Below are 23724 nucleotides of genomic sequence, written 5' to 3'. Positions count from 1 at the left end.
TTCCCATTAATGTCTGGTCTTTTAGTGTATGTTTGACTTAATTAACCTAATAAATTAAGTGGTTAAAGGCACAGATGTTAAATTTAAAAAATGAAGTGCCTGTATTCAACCTTTTTCTTTCTTGTTATCTGAGTTGAAAATGTAACTCTTATTAATAACAACTGGCATTCAATGTTCAACAATGTCATAGTTACCTCTATGATTCATGCTTTTGTCCTCCCATCCTCCGAGTGCCATTTGTAATAAGCCCCAGTGTCCCGTCATACTGAGCAGAAGTAAACTGGAACAGAGGATGGGTATGTGTTGGTGAATATTTGTCTTAGAGTGCTGTGTGTGAAGGCATGCATGGCAGTGTGTTGTACGTGTTCAGGATGTTACAATAGCTTCCTTCTGTCATATTCCTACAGAAGCCCAGGGCAAGCTTTTGTTTTGCTGTGTGTTTACAGAGAGTTAGGCAAGGTCCCTGTCCTTTCAGGGGTCCTCGACCACTGACTTCATCCCCCACCCTGCGGTTTTCAGACCTCTCTTCTCTCATACAGAACTTCTTTTGTGAGCTCCCTTTTTGGTGCAAACACTTGCCGCGTCTGCGTCTCCTGGAACCCTTGAGGCCCTGGATGTCTAAGATGCCTTGGTAGAAACCAGAGGGAAACTATGGAACAATGTTAGTCAAGCATAAACCTCTTAACGTCTCTTCTGTCAACCACGGACCCACACAATGCCTTCTCTCTGTACCTTCCTCCAGCTCTCAAACCGCTTCTTAGACTTGCAAATCTGGACTTTGATGTTGTGCTGCCTTGCTTCTTTTGTCAGAGAGAGGGAGCCAAGGAGAAAAGAGGCATTGCAGACAGCTGTTAAAGCCACCATAATTCCCTCATGTTACATGGGTTAGCCCTCAGTGCCCTGGCAAGGATGCTGTTGTGTCTCTCTGTTTTCTCTTTAACTCATTTGCGCTCACTTTTTTCTTTTACTGCGAGTCAACTTTGTCTCCTCCTTCCTGGAGGACAAAGTAATTCTTATCCTTTTGTTCTGTTGTCTGGGTAGAAACCTGTTTTTCATTTGTTAGGTGGCTAGCTAGCTCCCTGGTCCCAGAGTTATTTCACCAGAATAGACTGGCCTCTGTTCCATACCCTGTAGATAAGCACAAAGGGACATGTGAGATTCATGTCATTTTAACGCAACAGAAAGTTAAATATAGATGTAGAGCATCCTTTGAATCCATCTGATGATTGGATCAGTCTCTCTGCGCTGGTTTGCACCAACAAGGAATCATATTTAAACCTGATTCAAATCAGGTTTAACTTTAATGTCCTGTACATGCTAATGTAATTGTCCCAATGGCTATTTTCCTCCCACGTTTAAAAAAATATTCTGTCAGTATAACCTTCAATTTGCAAAACATCTCTGTACACACTAGTCGGCAAAAATGACAACACACCACCACAAATGCTCAGGCAAACCGTAATTTGTGTTAGACTTGTACTCAGATGATAATGGACACAACAACAGCAGAAACTTTTACCTGTCATGACGCTGAGCACCAAATAGCTTGTTATACTTTATAAACTGCACTATCCTAACTTATATTTAAACTTAATACCCTGACTTACACACCTGTTTGGCCTATGTTTGAGACACAAATGGAGAGAAAAATGTTTGTGTTGCAAAAAATCCATACAAGAGTGGACAGGATATACATTTTGTTGAATCAAACTTCATAACTAGCTTTAAATTAAGATGAAACATATACCTTACTTTAAACCTCATTTTAGTTTTTACACCTAAATGAAATGTAATACCCAAACTTTACACTCTAATTGAGTAAATGTTTAACTAGCAAGTATGGTTAACTTTAAATTTACAATGATGTTTAGCTTTAAAATGGATTGAAGCAAAAAGTTCTCAGAAGTAAGGTAAAAGACTGTTTTCCTTCTATTGTTCAGACATGTTTTTTCTTAATTAGATCTTCTCTTCCAAATCATCATGAGTAGGCTAAATAAGTTTTTAGCTAGCTACCAAATATTATAACTAAAGGGATAGAAATCAGCTGAACATCCCCATTTATACATGCTTTCTTTACTGACCTCTGTCAAAGGGGTTGTGTGATCTTTTCTGTGTCAGATTAACTCCAAAACTCCTTTAGTGTTCATCAAACTTGGATTCTGAAGCAGATCCATGAAGTTTTTCACTTTATTTTAACACCAGAGAGGCCCAGTCCCCCAAAAATCTGACACCATGTCCCATTGAACAAAATTCCGAAGTGGAATTCTTCTGCAACATTTCAACACATACTTTGACTTTTGTTTGAAAAGGTCCCCAAAAAATCATCAACAGAGTTTGAAATAATCCACAGCATAGACAGACAGCTGATCCTCCACTGTCCTCACCGCTGCTGATTACATTTACTGCTCTTCAATTGTACTTGTTTAGCATCACAGTTGTGTAGCACGTTTTCTTATTCTTGATCATTTTCTTTAGAAATTCTTAAATTTCTTAGAATAACAAAAATGTAAATAAAAGCTAAATTTGTGCTAACATGATGTGTTGAACATGACACCTCATAACATAAAATCTGATGCTTTCTGACTGGATGACAGAGTTTCTATTGTTCATCAAATTTTTCTGAATTGATTGCAAACGTTCTTTAAAAACACATAGTTACAGTAGTTGTTATAGTTGTGGTTCCTGGTGTAGATGACCCTCTCCTCAAACTACATCAGCGATTTGTTTGCGGTTTAATACTATGGAACCAAAACAAGACTGTTGCGTCTTTGTGTTTTGTTGTTTTTTTTTTAACTTTATTTAAATAGAGTTGTCAGTTTCTCTCAAATTCACAGAGATAAGCTTGGATAAACTGTACAGAGATGAGTTTTTAATTGTGCAGCAGACGTTGTTTATTTTTCCATCTGGATTTAGTGATTGTAAAACTCGTTAAATTGATCTTTGTTGGTGCAGGCCTGTCCTAGAGCTGTCTGTACCTCCACTCCGTGTCCTCACGTCTCCAATGTCCTATTATAGTCTGCGCAGATGGAATGAGGGAATGGTAGTAATGGGTAGACGACCAGCAACCACTGCGGCTTTGTCAGCCAGTCTGTGTAGCATCCAGGAACGCTGATTACATCTCCACTGCGGACAGACACTTAATTTGCGCTATGTACGCCCAAGCACATTCCTGCTAGAGGACAATAGACGGATAGCGGTTACAGTGGCAGGGGTGACTCGCTCTCTCTGCAGGAGGACGGTGGTTGGACGACATCTGATGCGAGTGTGCTTGTACTAAAGACAGAGTTCATCTACTGTGTATTCTTCTGTCTTTGGCCGACACCCACATCATCAAAGCGCACACACACTCGAGCTGTTCACATGAGGCCAGGCTCTGTGTTTACCAGGAAGTTAACAGTCATAGCTTTGGGTATGACTTCCTGATAGCTTACTGTCTTTTACAGGAAATTAACGGTTTTCTCCCAAGACCAGATTAAGCAACGGACCAGAGGCATGACATCGAACCCGTGATGGAATTTGGTCATCTGATTGACTCACTGAATATAACTTTCAGTTTAGACGGGCAGTGATGATATTTCTCAGAAGTTAACACTGTTTCTGAATGTGTCAGTTCCATGTTTGGGTTCTGATGTCAGTATCCGTGGCAACCTGTAAGTCTGGGTAATGGCGGGGGTTAAAAAGTTCACATGGTAGTGATGTTCTGATAAGGCGCTCGCGTGATCTGTGCCTGAAGTTTAGCGTCATCAGTCTGGCGCTCTGATATTTGGTTTAGTGGACAGGTGTTCCTTGTTACGTTTAGGTTAGTCACAAATTCAGCAGAGCCCGTGATATGAAAACATATGTCACACTGTGCTCAACATTCAACAATACCTGAACCCTCCAAGTTGTTTAAGCTGATTGGATTGTGGCAAAGTCTGTAAACCCAGTGGTAATGTGTTTACATACAAGCCATATCACACTTGAATTCAGCATTCATCACTGTCATGTTCCAGCACTGTGAGGCCGGTAAGCAACGCAGTGATGTGGCCCCTGAAGCCAAGAGCGAAGGAGTTGTTTTAAGAGAAAAAACAGTCACTCTTCTGACAAAAAGTTATGAAGACTTTGCTTACATGGCTGCTTCTTAACCCTTAGATGCATAAAAAAAAGACCCGGTGAGGTTGTTTGTTTGCAGTATCTTTGTAATGAAAAGTTGTTTTTATTTCATATTCCAGGTTTTCCTCAAAAAACATGTTATTGACATTATGCCATTTATTTTTTAACTCACCTTTTATAGATTTTTCCATAAGTGGGTCAAAATGACACATTAATTTTGAATGGTATTTCATTTGAACTCATTCTAGGGTCAAAACACAGTAATGTCCCGTCAGAGAGCGAACTTTAATTGATTGTCATTCCAACATTTATTTCAATATAAAATAGCTCCTTGTTTTGGATAATCGCTTATGGTTCAACTACAGCAAAAATGAATTTAAAAGTAAAAATGTGGGTCATTTAGCAACACTAATCTGTCAAATTGTCTGTAAAATGTCCTGTCAGAGATTTCAAATACGGTGTTTTGAACCTCTACATTCATTCTACACCAAAATTAAAGGACTTGCTCGCTCACTCGCTCACTCACTCACTCACTCACTCACAAAATGGATGTTGACATTCTTTTATTGCTGTTCAATACTATATACTTCACTTTTCAAAATTTCAAAATATATATAAAAAAATTTTTTTTAAATTGTTAAAAATTAAGAAAAATGAGAACATGAAATCATTCTTTTGTGGCCCAAACTATAATGCAACTATTTTTTGACCTACTTATGGAAAAGTGGAGGGTCCAGATCCATGTGCATCTGAGAGTTACATTTTTGCATTTCCTACCAAAGAGCAGCTTCATTCTCTTAACTTTTTTTCTTTTCTTTTCTAAGGAAACAATTAGTTTTAGGTCAAGAAAGGATAGACAGTCCCATTGTCAAATCAGTCAGGTGATTCATCCTCATGGAACGTCAATGAATCATCGATATCTTACGTTAATTGCCTTATTTTGACAAACGTGTAACTGTGAACATTCATGAAGTTACAAAATGATCTATCGTTAGACTGTAAAGCATATCAGTAACTTTTAGTCCATTCATATCTAAAGAACTGAGAAGAGTAATTGTACTTTGATTATATTTATGATGAAATCATTTATTTTATTGGTATGTCAATATTTTTGGTGTGGTGACATCCAGAGAGTTTGGATGAACGTGTGTGTTTTGTTAACGTCATGGCTTCTGTCCAGAGTTGTTATTGGAAGTGCTACAGTATGAGATGGCCCTTTGTCAACTCATGCTCAGCATCAGTAAGAAGATAACAGACAATAAACAGTGCAAAGAAGGAACAGAATGAAAATGTTATGTGGTTCACTCAGTTTAATAACGCTCACGCACATCACTCTGGTACCAAAACTGGAGCCCAGTGCAGTGTTGGAAACCGAGTGTCCACCAACAGCCAGCTGTAATCACGGCGTCTCCGTGGGATTTAAGAGAAAGGAGGCGATATCAAGGTTTCCACATTACTTTGCTTTCACACCAACCTGACAGATCATTACTTCGTTGACTTTGGATGAATTCTTCAACTCTGAGCAAGTTGTTAATGGTGAGAGTTTGACAAATTTAAAATGAGTTTATTTGAAAATGAAATCAGATTTAATTTGCATCTGAGGTTACAAACTGACAACTGATTTTCCTTAAAATATTGTTTTCCTTATTCTTTATTCAGACCTCCAAGAGTAACAGCTCTACTAGAGTCTACAGACAATAAAATAACATACAAAAGCAAGGAAAAACTCTCATTAAGAACTTAAACTAGGTAGAATTGATACTTCAAACTGTCACCAGAAGGGGTGACAAAACACACTGAGGACCTAAACTACCAACAAATCAACACTATGTAAAGATTGTGTATATTGTGTGGAAGAGTGAGTGAGGGAATGAATGCCTCAAATCATATAAATGCAACGCTGGATTATTGAATTATATGGTCTGATTGTTTTAAATGATGTATATTTTATATTGTACTGCAATGTTGCGGAAGAGCCCAACCGGGGACTGGAGTTGAGAATTAGCACTAGCTATAAACTCTTAATGCATCACATCAGCTGCAACTATGTTAGACTGCATTGTCCCTGTCAAGTGAATAAATAAAAATAAAAAATGTATCCACAGACTGTATCGCTCACTGAATAAAGTATAAAACTCATTGTTCACACATCTGTATTATAGTATCATCAAGTTTTCTTCTTCAAACTAAAACTCATAGACGCTTATTTTGACAATCACTAAAATAACAGTGTCTTATAATCGTCACATGCTGCAACAGCCAATAGTTTACATTATAGCTCTGTTAGTTTAGCTCTGTTTTTAGACAGAAAACAGCCACGGTAAAACCACAGATCCCCTCCATTTTCTGTACGGTTTGTGTTGTCAATAGCTGAACTAAAGATCTGTTTGGAAGGTCAGAACTGTCACAGTTTAGTCTGAACCATGGATCAACAAACGGCAACTCAGAACATTTGATAACATCATGTAATAACTTTATACTTTCTTAAGCCTCAGAATCAAACTCACCTGTGCAGAAAAAACGCTGACATTTCAGCATCAAACTCCATTCTTTTCATTTAGAGCTGTGTCCAGTGGAGAAAACAACAACAGTGCTTCTACTTTTGTCACCAACTGACCTTCACAGACTCTAAAAGTTGTTTCTTAATGGTTCTCATCCCATCTGGTCACTTTTTGACACTATGGTCACAGACCCTGTGGTGTTAGTTTTCCTCACCATGGGAGATCAACAGAGTGACTCACTACTCCTTCTCGTGGTCGTATTTTAAAGTGCAGATACCACATATAGCCCCTTTAAAACAAGTTAAATAAATAAATAAACATCACAACACATGAGTTTGCATTAATCATAGTTGCTCTGTTAAATAATGATGTGTTTATTGTTAAATTGTGGTTCTGTCATCTTTTTAAACTGTCCTTTCTGGTGGTTAATTAGTAGTTCCTCATGATTCTAGCATCACATTTTGCCGGGCTAATATAGACCTTGTGTCTATTGACTTGGAGAAAAAAAGAAATTCCATTTATTTTGGCCCCGTTTAGTTTGTCACCTTGGCGAGCTGGCTGTGTTAAGCCATTACACATTGTAATGGTATTATAACATGCAAGTTTTGCGCTTAAGTCTTGTGCAAGTCCTCTGGGGGTATTTCATCACTTTGGTTCTTGAGGTTAGTGATCTCCAAATTAGAAAACAGATGGGATTATGGTTTCTTAACATGCCTGAGGCTACAACAAGTTAAAGGAAAAACTGAGGGCGAAATTTAAGTCTTGGTATATTTACATTTAACGGAAAACACAATAACCTGTTTTAGAGTCCGTCACAGAACAGCACCTACAGTTAATGAATTAAATGTGAAGTTGTTTAGCTAATAAAAAGAGAGCATGATTTACTGTGATTTTGCCTCAGAGAAGGTCTTGTCTTCTTCTCTTTTCCTCTGTTAAGTTGAATGTTATTAGCGTAAGGCCAGGCCTAATCCATCTGCATGAAACCACCACATGTGGCTGACTGGCTTTTCTCATTGTCACAACAGTTGAAAAAGTCACAAAGAGGCAAAACAGCTTCTTATTTTTCATTCTTGTTGTCTTACGTGTCCAGTTCATGTGTGTCACCGCTACCCTGTTTTTTTTTTTGTTCTTCCACCGCTTGACTCAGACCAGTGATGAATTAAAACAAAAGCAGCAGTCACTGTTTGAAGTTTGAGGAGAGACATTATTATGACTTCTCCCTTAAAGGTCAAGTTGAGCCACAGGCATGATATAGTGAGCAGAGAGGGAGGGGCCGAGGGGTTAAAGGAGAGCGAAGTGTTGAAATAACAAATCGATCCACGCAGATGGTGCTGAGGCACACCAGAGATCTGCAGCGGCTTCATTTTTAACATAATTAACAGCAATCCAATCCCACTCAAAACCTCAAAGTCATGGGGTAATACAACAAAGACATGGCTGTTAGTTACATGTAAAAACCCAAATCTCATCCAGTGAAAGGTTACTTACAGAGAGACTTGGAGCAAAGTGACAGAAAATCCCACATGACAAGGATTTTCAAAGATTTCCACCAACCACCACGATCATGATCTTAACTGGTCTTGATTATAATGTTAGTACTGGTTTAGAGAATCATGTCGAGGTTCTCCACCCTTAGGCTTAACCTTAACCCCCACCACCTGGCTGTTTACTCCACTTTGCCACTTTCCCTGTGAGCAAATCCACCGAGTGGGAGATCTGAGAAATTATGTCATTTTCACTCAGCGAACCGAGAGGAGCGACGATCTTAAAGAAAGCGAATTCAGGCTTTGATTGAGAATGTTATTGTAAAGAAATCTGCCTTCAAACAGTGAAGAAAGAGTACAGCACAGAGCAACATAGAAGGTCCTGACCAGGGTCCCCCCGTGCCCTTTGACCTCAGGAGTAATTTGTTTTTCTTTAAACAGATTGGCTAAACGTTCAGCACATTGAAGCGACGAGCCAAAGTGTAAATCTTCAAAAACGCTTTTCAGGCTTTCAATCTGGTTTGTTCTCCTCTGGGACCGGACTGAACCCATTCCACCCCCCCCACCCCTCGTCTCCTCCGACTCTCTCGCTCACATGCATTCTTTGTCTTTCTCATGTTCGCTCCCCTCCCTGTCGAACTGTTGCAAGTTTAGAACAGTGTTGGCAGCCGGGCCGACATGGCGAGTTCAGTCAGGTGGAAGGTCAGCGCCGCCGCCTCAGGAGGGAACCGAGGCCTCAGATCTCTCTATGTATTTATGATTCTGCTTCTGTATTGTGACCATAATCTCATGACAACACTCACATTGTTTGACAAATGAGTTTCCTTGTCATGTAGCGCTCAGCATCCTGTGGTGAGAAGTGGACAGATAGTCTGTGAATGACCTCACTGTAACACAGATGTGTGTTTGCATCAGTGACCAGTCCCATTAAACATGTTCTGCTTCACTTTTCTATTGTTTCAATGTTTATTTAGGTGAAGTGGCCCTACAGGTGTGTAAGGAATATTTTCTAACAGTAACTGTCTACCTTCACATGCACAAACTATTTTGTTTTGGGGTTTTTTCCCCTTAATCCAGTGATTTCCAACCTTTTTTGACTCGTGACCCCATTTAAACATCACAAATTTCTGATGACCCCAGACATTTTTTTTTTGCTAATGTGAATTTTTTTTTGATCATGTAATCGTTTGCTATTCTATGTTGCAAATAAACAGTAATTTTAGATGACATTTAGGCTATATAATGTAAATTATTATGGACGGAGGCAGAAAAGCCAGGTGTAGATTACCTCACAAAGTGAGAATTTTATTTTCCTTGGTCAGGATACGTACCGTCAGTCCAGCTTAGATTTACAAGAATGCAAATTATTACTGAACAAACAGTAACTCAAACTCTGAATTATGAAAGAGCATCTTAAACCGACCATAATGAATATTTGACAGATCAACAGTGCCACAGTGCTTCAGTTTCAGCTTCAGAGTTTGTCATGTCTTAAATGTGTTGTGATTGTCGCTCTCAACTCACCATATATTTTTTTTGTAGTAAGTTTTATTTATTTATTTTTTTATCAATTACTAGAAATTTCAGGCGATCCCATTTGAATTTCTGACGACCCCATGTGGGGTCCCGACCCCAAGGTTGAAAAACACTTCTTTAATCTGAAAAAGACAATATTCCTGCTAAGATGCAAATGATAATGAAAATGAATATTCCCCTTTTACATGCAGCTGTGCCTGTCTGATTAGTGTAATGCAACATCTGGAGACACTTACACCATATTTTGCTTCTTTGCATCAAGATAGAAGGTTTTTTTTTAAGTTTTCCACTACTGGAGGACAAGTTCAAACATTCACTTTTTCAATCACTTTCTTTAAAAGGTCAAAATTGCGATAGCTGCACATATCCAAAAACCTGCTGATATTCTTTTGTTCTTCCTACTACTAATCTCTGTTTTTTTTGTTGTTTTGTTTTGGTCATGCATTTCTTTTCCAGCCTTACAAACTGCCGGCTGGTTGGTTTTTGTCAAACACCTGGCCATAATCAGGACAGAAACCATGTGTTGCATCCTGCAGCAAAAATCTCACAAACTCGTATTATGAACGCACTGCACACATGAGTAAAAATGCTTCTGGAATATTAGTGATTATCTAAACTGAATATACTATTTGCATGACCTGTATTAAATTCAGAAAGTTGTCGGATTACGTATAATTGTGGAATGTTATTGTGAAAGTCACCACATTGGCACTATCTGATGGTGGATTAATAGAAAACAAAACTAAACCATTTGTCTGTTTTAGCTTTGTCTGCAGATACAGATATTCTCTCATAAATCACACTTCTTGATATATTTCCAGCCCTGCAGCTTGTTGTGGCACACATTACAAAGAATTATGTGGAAAATTGTAGGAAATGGTCACCATTGTGAAGTTGTTTAAACGTCAAAAAGATAGGACAGTGTCTGTTTATTGCTGTCCTCATCGGTCTGTGTGTTTACAGCCAGCCACACACGTGGATGTGCTCCACATTGCAGTGATGGATATCAAGCCGAAAAAGCTGAGAGCCAAACTATCTGCCTCTTATTTAGACGTGTGGAGAACAGAGACTTCCACATCCAACCACACATGCACACACACACGCATGCTGCAGCCATAATGAGCTTCCACATCAGCTGTTTTCCACCAGCCAGTTTATTGTGTGCGACCTTCCATTTCTACTTCCAACAGCAGCAGGCCCATTCAACACCAGTAAACAGGAACTTTGTTGTTCTTCTCCCTCCTTCTAAAATCCTCTAAACAAAGACTCTCGTTGTTTACTTGCCTTTTGCTTAGGGATAAATAAAGGGCAAGAAGACTAACCTCTGATGTCTGGTCTCTTCTGTCTCTGCCTTTGTATGTGTGTGTCCTGCTTGGTCGCGTCCTGCAGCTGCTCCACATCTGCATCGAGGGCTGGGGGAACTGGCGCTGGTCAGAGGCTTTCAGCGTGGACAACGTAGGAACTCTGCTCCGGACCATCCAGTACAAAGGTCGCACCGCCTCGCTCATCATCAAGGTGGTGCAGCTCAGCGGCGTCCAGAAGCAGGTACCGGGGTTTGTTTGGATTGGATTTGGTTTTTATTACAGATGCACAGATGGCAGACATGTTGGCCCATACCTATATCAATACTTAATATGGTAAATATGTGACTGATGCTGATACCAATGTTACTCTTTGTTTCTTTTTTATTATTTATTCTACCTTAAGACAGTTACTACTTAAAGTCTGTCCCTCCTTCCTCACATTAGCTTTGGATGAACTGTGACTCAAACATACAAATGAATGAAAAAACATTAACCCACAGAGACCCAAACAGCCCCCATCAACCAAAACCATCTGCTGTTGATCCACTAAACCTATCAATAGATGTAAATAATTGGTGTTAAATGCAGTTTGTCGTCTTTTCATGGTCATCAGATATGACCCATTTGGACAGAGGTTCCGTAGTGAACATGGAAGATCACTGCCATCTTCTACAACATTTATTCACCAGTAAAACCCATGGAGTTGGATCAATGACAGTGGGAAGAGACACCTGTTTTTACATTCAGTTATGGATATCTTTGCTGAAAAAGTCACTTTTTCTCCAGTTTTCTCAGTTTCTGATATAATAACCCTCAACTTTAATCTGAGCTTTTATGAACATCTGCATGATCAGTAAATTAAATATAGCAAAATACATGATTTTGACTGAAAAAATGCAAAATACAGGGGATAATATATAATAAATGGAGATAAATCACTTAAGAAAGGCTAAATATAGAGGGAAAATTCATTTGGGAACTGCCAAAACAGTAGCACTGGGTCTTTATAGGTTAATATAACACAACAGATACTGATTCCAATATCGTCCAGTATCAAGAAATGTTTGCAGATACTGATATCCAGCCAAAATATGTGTGTCCATAGTACATTTTCAATGCAACTACAGAAGATGGTAGATAATATCCATACCAGGAACTCTCATCATTTCTGATTTAACTGTTGCCCTTCAAGCTTTTTTTTAGCTGGATATGAGACCGGTTTTGAAAAACTACTTCTTAAATGAATATTGCTCTGCAGTCAGTCAGAGCAAGGACAAAAAGACAACAATCAACAGGCAGCTCAATATCGTAATAAATCACGACTACCTGCCCCATATTAGATTAATGGTTGTGATTGGCTCAACCCAATCAAGGCTCAGTTTGAGTCGGAGCAGTTCCAGGCAGATCTGCCAGATCAGTGTGTCTGGTTCCCAGGATAACAGGATGTATCTGTATCATCTAAAAATCTGAGTGAGGATAGTGATGGTGCGCTTCATGTTGCAGTTCTAATATTGATGAAACGGTGAACACATAAAAAATGAGGACCATACAAAATAAAAATAAGCTGGTGTCACCTCATAACCACAGAAAAAGAGAAAACACAAACCACCCAGATGTTCGTTTCACCTTCAGAACACTGCACTGACGGGTGAGCGACAGCCATGAACTATTCAAACAGGTCTAAAACATCCCGAAAACATTATGTCGCAAAACTTTGGTCTGAGTCACACCTTATAAACATGAATGTTTATGCAAATGAAACTCCCACATTAAAACATATCAACAGATTTTTATGTGTTTCATTGTGTTTCCTGTCTTGTGAACATGAAAAGTATCATATTTGTTGTAAAAAAGTCATTTCCAATCAATGCAAATGCTTGAGCAGTTAAACAAGGCCCCAAGGAAGACATGAAAACAACTTATTTATTTTCAATAAATCTATGACACAAATCTTGCCATTTCTGATTCCTATTAAGTGCAGTGCAAATACACCACAGTAATGAAACACTTCACTGTGCCTCCTTTGCACTGTCTCAAGTTGTTACCAAGACACAAAATAAAGCTGCAGTAAATAAACAGTTACCAGCCAGGAACAAGCATTTACACAGAATGTGGTTAACAGTCTCACCGATGCCTTTTTGTTTTGACTGTATTTACTGTTTTGGCTAAAACTGATGCATCTTTGTAGTTATTTTAGCCTGATGTGGCTGAGTGGAAGACGCTGATGACTCTGAGTGGTCTCACCAGCCTGAAATAAAAGTAGACCTTTGTCAGTTTTATGAGACACCTCCCATCACATGACAATTATAACTGAGTGATTAAAGTATATGTGAATTGTTGCTGTATGTTTTCATCTAGTGCCACCATCAGGTCAAGTTTTTATTTTGTATAATATATATTTCAGTTTACAACGTTCTTGCCAAGTGTCTGACATTCTCCTGAGCTTCGGCTGTATTTTATGTTTAATGCAAACATGCTGAACTTCCATGTTGAGCATGGTAAATGTTATATCTGCTAAACATCTGCATATGTTCACTCTGCATATTTTAGATTGATGATGAACCTCAGAGCTGCTTTAGACTCTTAATCCTGTTGAAGTGAAGTGAGAGTGAAAGCTGCAAACCTGATCTCCATTCACATACACATTTACACACAGCGATGCATTTGACTGGTCCTACTTACATTAAACCTGTAACAAATCTTTTCAGTGGTTCAGAATTTTGCAGAAAGCAGGAACTTATTTGCTGCCTTATGCCCGCTGACCACTGCTATGTGTCACTGTAAAAGCCTGGCCTATTTCCCAGCACTCGTTTTTGGATGAGCACTTTTTAATCTCTAGTTTTTTCCACTTGCACGTCATGATTTAGTAGTTGTTCACCAAAATGAGACTGTGTTCTGTTTGTGTCAGTTTTGTAATCCGTTTTATAGCACTAAAACAAAAGCTTATGAGCCCGAGGCAGTTCAGAAACACATTGTGCCCCATCAATCCACAGAGACAGTCAAAGGGAATCAGACCAAATCCTAAACCAACTGCATTTGCCTTTTAACACCAGGGACAGCGGTGAATCGTGTTTGAATTTTTCCACAAATACGAGACAGAGTTGCTGTGTCCCTAAAATGCCAAGATACCATCAGATTATAGCGGTGACACTTTGTTATGTAAACAGTGTCAAGTGTCGCACATGTCTTCCTCTGGTCCTCCAGACAAAACAGACTCGGCCGCTCACATTCCTTCCTTCGTCTGTCCCAGACTTTGCTTACATCTTGTTCCCATTGGATTCAATGATAGGGTATGAGTGACAGTCACATCCAATTCCCAGCTCAAAGCCTCATAGAGGGACAGCAGCTGCCACTAGACGACGCTGGCTTCTGCCTCCGAGAGCATACCTCATCCTGTGTTTTTTTTTTGTTTTTGTTTTTTTTTGAGCGGGGGCGTTCGGCACTACTGTCTGTCGACCCCCTCAACTATTATTGTGTTGACCTCTTTATTTATGATGTTTGCACCTCATGTTTACTGCAGTTATAAAAATCTCTGTATGAATTCCATTTATATTAATGTATACACCTACCTCTGTACACACACTTGCTCATAAAAGGACTTTTGTATTTTCACTGGCAGTAACGGCTGCAGCTAATAATTATCCAAATCCATATTTTCATCCCATCATAATATTACTAGCTTTGTTGTAAAATTATTTGCCAAGTTGGTTCTTTCAATAGATTACAGTATTTATTTTACATGGATATAAAACAGGGAATAGCAACAAATCCTTTCATTTGATGCTAGAAACAGTCAACATTCAGATGAATAACTCATTGTTTTTGATGGTCACATATTATTGATTTTTACCATTGAATCAAAACTATTTTTCCTCCCCTCTAAACCTCCAGGCGGGCTGTTGTTATTTTCTAAAACAAGTTTTTATGGTTCCTTTTCACATCAAAAGTGGCTTTGGCATCAGTGTTTGAGGAAACAATTCTGCAAAAACATTAAAATACAATGTTCATTTGTGATACTAATATTATTACCCTATTAGATTTTTATTGTTTTATCATGGAAACAAGAAGATGGGAAACAGGAAGGTATTTGTGTAGATTACAACTAAAAACAAGGTGACAAATTAAAGGAAAAACATGAAACATAAGTGGACAGATTCACTTTGCCTTTTCACTGAATGTACAACTGTGTACACTCCACTTAAGGAATCAAAGACTATACTTCTTAAACATATTCCCTTCTTTCGGTGTTTTAGTGATGATGTTCCGTTAATCACACACTCATTTTATCAAATTCGTCCTTTACTTAATCACCTTTTGTGGAACAGCTATTAACGTGTCTGTAAAAGGTACAAAGGAATGGCTGAAGGCGAGATGAGGCAGTGTGTCTTTTTCCCAGACCATTATCTTTGCCACAGCCTGAACACATTGATAGACACTTAACCAGGACAGTGGAAAACGATCACTTCGGAGCACAATTTGATGTGTCAGTCCTCGATGACGGTCCCTAGTGGCTGTGGCCTGGCAGTGTGTGTGTTTGCATAGATGCAGAACCGAATACAGCGCCCAGATTGCACAGATGTCTGTGGCATATAACATAAGAAAGAAATCAGAAAAAAGAGTGAACTTAGAAAACAGGAAGCAGTCAGGCTTCATAGAGCGAGCCTTTGATAAGATACAGCGGTAAAGCTTCAGCTGTGGTATCAGACGCCAGAAATTATCGTCAGAGGAGGGAGAGTTTATGCAGTAGGGATTTTCTAACTACAGTGTACAATATGGACAATAGTATTCGGACATGTTGAATTCCAGTGTTTCTTTTCTAACAGGGGTCTGGGATACAAAACATAATATAATATAATATAATATAATATAAACACAATATTGATGTTTATATCACAAATCATCATGAACAGGAGCTGTAGCCATGATGTGTCTCAGTATTTTTGTCCACACAGTTTATAAACAACAATATTTCCGTAAAGTTTAATGGGAGATTTTTCTTCCTAAGTGAGATGTGTAGAAAGTAGATGGTTTAGTTGTGGTAGAAAAATATTATTTACAGTTAGAGCAGGAAAAATATTTTAGAAATTTAAAGGCAGAACTTTTAAAATTGTTGTCATGGATAAAAAAAAAAAAATCATTGTTGAGAGAAATTAGGTAAGAAACATCTATGAGGCATTTTGGAAGCAAAGATAATTTAAACAAAACTAACCAATGCAATGATTTTTATCACAATAAAAAACTATATTATGATATTTATCATTATTGTTTTGTAGCCCAGACCCCTGTTCGAAAAGAAACATCTGAATTCAACATGTCCCAATTCTTTTGTCAATATAGTTTCATATATCATTGAAGTTTAATGGGAGATTTTTCTTCCTTAGTGAGATGTGATGAAAGTCGTTGGTTAGTTGTGGCAGAAAATTATTATTTACAGTCAGAGAATGAAAAATATTGTAGAAATTTAGAGGCAGAACAATTGAAATCATAGTCATGGATTAAAAAAATACAAAAAAACAAAATCAGTGTTGAGAGAAATTAAGTAAAAACCATCTCTGAGGCATTTAGGAAGCAAAGATAACTATTTAAACCAAAATAACCAATGCAATGATATTTATCTCAATATAAAACTATATTATAACTTATTTCATTATTGTTTTGTAGCTCAGACCCCTGTTAGAAAACAAACACCTGAATTCAAAGTGTCCCAATACTTTTGTCCATATAGTGTATCATGACCCTTTTGCATGGATCTCATTGGACAACAGCTGCCTCCTGTAATTGTTTCGTACTGACTTCTCATGTGATCTTCTCTCCAGGTAATAATCTGTGGGAGGCAGGTGATGTGCAGCTACCTGACCCAGGACATCGAGCTGCGGGTGGTGCAGCACTACGTGGGCTCCGACAGCCAGACGGTGGTGAAGGAACACTGCGACTGCCTGGAGGCGGGAGGCAAACTACCGTCATACGTACTGGAGGACGCAGAGATGACCGAGCTGTGTGTGAGGGCCCGCGGAGATGAGGACTGGTCACAGGATGTCCAGCTGGAGAGGAGGGATAAGGGCAGCAGCAGCTCTGTAGTACAGGTACAGCAACACGGATGGATGGATGGATGGATGGATGGATGGATGGATAGATAGATAGATAGATAGATAGATAGATAGATAGATAGATAGATAGATAGATAGATAGATAGACAGACAGACAGACAGACAGACAGACAGACAGACAGACAGACAGACAGACAGACAGACAGACAGACAGACAGACAGACAGACAGACAGACAGATGCTGCTTTTCCTCACCCTTATATTTATTTAAAAATTGTACTTAGTATTTTCCTTTAAATCGATTTATGTTTTTAGTTTCCTTTAATTCATCTGTTAGACTGTTCCATAATTTAACCCTTGTCATTGAATCTTTTTTTACAGTTGTTTTGACACATTTTCAACTTCAGTTTCCCTCTTAGATTATATGCCCCTTCTCTCTCTAATTTGTTTGTTTGTATATGCCTTAAAGGTGTAGTGTTGCTGGAGCTCATGTTCGCCCTTGTGACACTTTTTATCCAGGAGAGGAAATCAAATTTTTAAATTTCTCCTATTCCTGATGAAATTCATGAATTTATTTAAGAGGCTGAGGATCCTACAATCATTCAAACATATAAGAAGCAATAAGAACAAATGGAAAGTTCTCAAAGTGATGTTTAGAGACTGTACTGATTCAGTAACAAGACAATGAATTCAATCAGTTTGTCCAACCCACTTTTTTTTTTCCACAATATTTTTATCGGTATTCAAATTTTATAATGAAAGGTATACCAAATAAATAATAATATACATAAAGAATGTGAATTAAAACAACACAAACACTCATACACACACCCATTCACACCAGGTAAACTTGAACCAAGTGATATTTTCATATATATAAATAATAGGGATGCACCGATACCACTTTTTTCCAGACCGAGTACGAGTACAAGTACTTACATTTGAGTACTTGCCGATACCGAGTACCAATACGAATACTTAATAATCCCATTCCAGTTCTTTGTTCGTTTTGTAAATGTGCTTTATTGTCGTTGTCATTAGTCTGACTGGAACAAAGTGCTGCTACTGACATTTAATGTGTTGGAACGAGTGTTTGTCAATTAATCCACCAGGGGGCGCCGCTCTTAATTAACCATACTGGACAAATACCACGAAGAAGAGTAAAGTTTTTTGAGAAGAAGAAGAAGAAAGTCAGTAATAACAAACATGGAGAGGACAGAGGCAACACTAATGTGATACTAATATTGCAGCGTTTTCACTGGTAAGGTTTAACAGCTTAGCTTCAGCAGGTAGAGAAAAGAGAAATGAGTGACAAGTTTCGTTTTTACTTCCGCTGGGGGCGGTCCGCACCGCTCTGTACTCCCGGTGGTATTCTCTGTCTGGGTACGCATCCGCCATCACCTGGAAAACGGATGGAATGTACACAGAGGACGGACATCTGTCTGTGTCTTTAACGTTACTTGTAGTCAGTAACGTTACTTTTATCACCATCATTTATTTTGAAAAATCTCCACACTCTTCTCACTACCCACACATTCCACCACCGCATACCTGCTGCACTGAACTGTGAATGTCACTCAGCCGTAAGTGGTATCGGTGCTGTTGTATCGGATATCTTGTACGAGTACGAGTACAAGTACACACACTAAGTATCGGAGCCGATGCCGATACCCATATCGGTGCATCCCTAATAAATAGCATACATATATTCTTACGAACATGTCCAACCAACTTTTACTAGTAAAGATGAAAAGTCATTAAAACACCCTTTCATGAATCCATCCCTCTTCTCTTCCTTTATGGTGTTTCCATTAGCATACATCATCCGTGCTCTGTGCAAAAGCTCTGCAGGAAATGAAGCTTATTTATTTCAATCTTAGGCTCTAAATGAGTGTGTTTATTTGCATGAAGAGCACAGCAGTTAGATCCAGTCACCGGGTCTGAACTGCCGTACACAGAACCCTCCATCACACATGTTAGTACCAGGTGTGAACAGGGTCTGTGTGAATCACTGATCACATTCAAGCCTCTGAACGTGCTACGCTGTCTGACGAAGATAGTTATAAACACACGCATTGCACACAATACCACTTCCATCCAGCTCTCCATCTACACGCACGTGTTTGATGGTGACTGGACCACCAACTGTGATCGGATTCAGTCCTCCTGGGTGGCCACAGTGGCAGAGCTTCCTCGCTGCTACTCGCTGAGCAGATTGAGATCTTTCCCTCAGATAGGCTTACAAAGGCCTTCCACTTTCCAGCCCATAACCCAAAGATGTTGAGAGGCAGAAAATACAGTTTATGCTCTCTCATAACAACACTAACCATAGACAGGAAACACTAGCTGATATGTGGGCACATGGAGAGGCTTTGAAGGCACTTTCACACCGCTGGACCAACGCCAGGCAGTCACTCCATCTCTTCTCCCTGCTGTTCCCACTCCTGCTCTTTATTTTTCTTGTTCTCTGTCTTTGTCTGTCTTTGCTATCCTTGTATAAGCCCCATGCTGTTAACACCCAGCCGTTCTACTTCTCCGGCTTCTGTGTGTGGGTCTGAACATCTCTGACTCCACTCCAAACCTCCGCTGTTATCTCTTCTCTTCAGATCAGCCATTCATTACACATATGGAGAGCTGGCTCCAAATGAGAGAGCTGCCTGGACTAGTAGCTGAGTCCTTAGATCTCTCTATCGCGGTTCTTTCTGCTGCTATTTCACTCTCTGGTTTCCTCCCTGTCTTCTACTCTTTGGCTTATTCATCTATCTTACTGTAGTTAACTCCTCTTCATTATTTACTTTATCCTCTGGCATTCAGCTTGTCCACCTGTTCCATCCTCTAATTCACTCCCTTGTGAATGTCTGTCTCTTTTCTCATCTGTCTCTTAAGTCTCAGTAATCCATCTGAAGTAACTCCTCTTCCATATCTCACCTTCCACCTCCCTAACTCGTTTTTTTTTTTTTTTGCCCCTGTCCTTTTGACAAAGCACAGGAGGTCATTTTGACCTGCGTTGAGTGGTGTTTCTGGTGAATCAGCCGCACAGAGGGTCTGTTTGCCAAAGTTACACTCCCTCATCGTAACAAGGCTCTTTTGCAAGGGCCACTTGTATTAAAACTGAATGTTCACTCTGTCTCTTTACTCCACACTGCTGTCCCCACCAGTAAATGAAGTCCCCCGTCTATCATAAAATAGACCACTTGTAATGTGCCTTGGCATCCGAAGCCTTAAACGAGGAGCGAGAAGTAAATGGAACAAACACCAGTGACACATTAAGAGAGCTCAGCCTTCGGTGGGCACATTCTCAGCCTTTAAATCTTGCAAAGATTTTATTGCCTTTAATGGCCTATTATCTGGCACTCACAGTTGTCAGTCGCCTCAGTTGTGATATTGTGTTGCAGGGCTTTGGGGAGACTTAACTTTTAACTACTGGCAGAAGCCAAGAAACAGCATTTTTTAGGACAAAACATGATAATGCGTTACTGATGGAGGCCATAAACATGCTGTCAGTGAGTGAGAGACGGCAAAGGCATGTAAGACGTCATTTATCCATATTTTACTTTACAGCCACAAACAAACACAAACAAGTTGCTGTTGAGTAACCTCTTTTTGGTTAACCCTTTGTTCAGGGCATCCATAAAGCCCCTTTACAGTTTAACACATATATTACAAAAGCACGCACACAGCACTCAGATCCAGCAGGACTAAGAGTGAGGCTTCACCTTTGTCAGTGTTCAGACGAGTGTCATTTGTCACCTTGATAAGGGCAGTCTCAGTGTTGTGATGGGGCCTGAAACCTGACTGGAAATCATCAAAGCAGTTGTTCAGTAGAAGAAAGTCAGAGAGCTGTTGCTAAACAACTTTCTCAAGGACTTTACCTAAAAACAGCAGGTTTGATATGGGCCAGCATCAAAACTACTCTTCTTTAGGAGAGGCCTAATGACAGCAGTTTTCAAGGCCTGGGAAATGTTCCAGATTGTAGTGAAATGTTAACTAAACGAGTGAACTTGGGTAATAAAGTGCTCAGCTCAGATTTTAGTACTCTAGTGGGCAACTCGTCGAGGCAACATGTGGCTGAAGTCAAACTTCTATGTACTCAGTGATTATCAAAATTTTTAATCATATTATGGGATCATGTGCAATTGAATCATTGGTCCGTTTTTCTTCAACAAGAGATCCATCACTGCAAATGTTTACTATGACCTTTTGACTGAATATGTGGCACCACAATTGGGTGACCTTCAACCAACCATCATTCTCCAGGTTGATGGTGCACCACCACATTGGGGACTGTATGTTGGTGGGTTCCTAAATCAAACATTTCCAGACAGATTGGAAGGGATGGCCCAATTCATTGGCCACTCTGTTCACCTCATATCACTCCCCTAGATTTCTTTCTGTGGGGTTATGTTAAAGATATCATGTTTCGCACAAAGATACGGGACATCAGTGACTTGAAGCAAAAGATCACTGATACCATTGACACCATTGATGAGCCTATGATACAGCCAACATGGAAACAACTCCAGTACTGTCTGGATGGGCTTTGTGTAACTGATGGTGCCCATATAGATAGAGGAGTATTAACTGAGGCATAAAAACTGTAATACCTACTTCTGATTTTGTAATAATTTCCACAGATTTGTCTATTCATTTGCTTTTGTAATGCATTTTTTTACATTGTAAAGAGACTTTATGGACACCCTGTACATTTTAACATATACATATAGTATCTATATTATGAATGAAGTGAACTGTAACTGTTGTTGTTTTTTCAGGTGCCGTGTTCAAGTGGTTCTTTGCTCTATGTTTGGTGTACGCTCATCACTATTGAACCTGATTCTCACATGCAACAGAGAGTGGTGAGTATCCCAGATAAAAGCATCAATACAAAATAAAACATGTACATGCATTATTTTTACTGTGCGAATAAGTTTATGTTTCTGTTAAATTTGATATGTTTGATTCAGTTCGTAGTTCCATCTTGCAGTTTTCTGAGCTTTACACTTCATAGGTCATACCTACATCCTCTCGTCACCACTGAAACTGCTTAATTTGTACATGAACTTGAATCTGGCTTCAGTGTGATGTCAATTCATTAGGTAGCTTTTTTTCTGTTTGAGGAAGGAGAAAAATGAAGTAACAAATTAATTTCTTTGCCACTATATATTATCATCACTCCTCATTATCAGCTATCGTATGCTCAGAAAACACATTAAAAGTTTTGGCATCTTTATTCTACTTGTTCAAATTTTGTCAAGTTTTATTACCCTGTCAGATCATATTTATTTTTCAAAACTTCATATTTTCCTCTTCCAGTGTTCTACTGTGACTGATTTTTCCTTCTTGAACAAAACTCAAAAGCCTGAAAGTCCAGAGCAAACATGTTAGGTGTGAAAGTATAAAACACCTGACATGGGGAGAATGTGGGTCCAAATCGAATTAAAACAAATCCTAATAACTGACTTTTTCACTTCTTTGGGGTATTTTAAACAAATTACATTTTTTAAAATTTCTACCTATATTTGTTTGTGTGTCTGTTTCGTGACTTTGTTGTATGATTCTTCTCTTTCAGGTGGTTTTCAGTCCACTGTTCGTCATGAGGAGTCACTTACCAGATCCTGTGATCGTCCACATAGAGAAGAGGAGTCTGGGACTGAGAGAGAGTCAGCTGATACAAGGACAAGGCCACCAGGAGCCACTGTTAAACACCGAGGCCGACCTCACACACCACCTCACATTTCAAGCCAGGTAATAAAACAAGATTCAGTGTATTTACTCCATCATACTGTACAGTAAGACCATATTTAAAGTACTTTACGATCCTGAAAAAACAAGGCAGGTCTCATTAAAACATATAAAAAGAGACTAAGAACAGAAACTCATTCGTCTTCCATCCACTGCTTCATCTCCTCCTTGTCTGTCTGTTTCTATCTTTGGAATTTATTCATAACCAGATAGTTACGTATCAGTCAGACATATTCAATGGTCAGTTTCAGTCCAGTGCTGTCCTTGCCAAGCAGCTCATTCCGCACCAAAAGTCTGACTCTCGTCTTCTGTAATGAGTTCTTTATGCATTCATTTACTGAAGAGGGAGAGAGACACTTACTTCAGATTCTCTCGCACCACATTCTGGTTTCTCTGAGTCAACATGAAGACATGATCCAGGGGAATCTAGGCACATTCAGGGGAACAGGAAGCCAGCTTGGCAGCTGCTGAGACACAGATCCAATTCCAACATGTCAGGTTGGACCATAATTACGCCTCATTTAGATACGGGCCCTAACAGAGAGCAGGTTTCTGGCCCCATATTGGCTTGGTATTTATCTGAGTGTGTGGACTGGGTTGTGTGTGTGTATACACATGTTTGTGTGGGTGGGTGGATGAATGAGTAATGTATGTGCACATGTGTCCTCTTATCTGTGTGTGGTCTGTGTCTGTCATTGTCTTGGTTGCCTGTTTGCCAGTGGAAGTGTGACAGTCACCACTTCATCATGGGCAGAGCCTGTCACATACATCACTACTACGCCAGTTACTCTGTCCACATTTGTCACACTGTGTTCACACTTGCTCATACTGTTAATATCCTCTAAGAGACAGTTTAAGGCCTGTCACAATTATTACACAAATGCGATTATTTGACCTGACTGTGATCATTGTGCATATGTTTAGAATCGTTTCCACTCACCTGCATAAAAGCAGCTGGATGAAACATAAATGTCATATTTCCATCACTGTTACCACATCATTTTCAACATTTGAGCTG

At 39.2% G+C, this 23724-nt stretch overlaps 1 protein-coding gene across 3 annotated transcripts in view; it reads left to right on the top strand.

Annotated features, from left to right (window-relative positions):
- Positions 1 to 23724, top strand: part of vps13b (vacuolar protein sorting 13 homolog B) — a 464114-nt gene that overhangs the window by 386068 nt on the left and 54322 nt on the right. For all 3 annotated transcript variants that reach the window (XM_030157727.1, XM_030157729.1, XM_030157728.1), the window contains exons 47-50: positions 11003 to 11158; positions 16734 to 17000; positions 21737 to 21820; positions 22534 to 22709. In XM_030157727.1, the coding sequence (XP_030013587.1) occupies positions 11003 to 11158; positions 16734 to 17000; positions 21737 to 21820; positions 22534 to 22709 (683 nt within the window). The remainder of the gene's footprint in view (positions 1 to 11002; positions 11159 to 16733; positions 17001 to 21736; positions 21821 to 22533; positions 22710 to 23724) is intronic.

The sequence above is a fragment of the Sphaeramia orbicularis genome, chromosome 16 (genome assembly GCF_902148855.1).
Source record: "Sphaeramia orbicularis chromosome 16, fSphaOr1.1, whole genome shotgun sequence".
Classification (NCBI taxonomy): domain Eukaryota; kingdom Metazoa; phylum Chordata; class Actinopteri; order Kurtiformes; family Apogonidae; genus Sphaeramia; species Sphaeramia orbicularis.
Note: the sequence above shows the minus strand (reverse complement) of the source record. Positions and strands in the feature narration are given on the sequence as shown.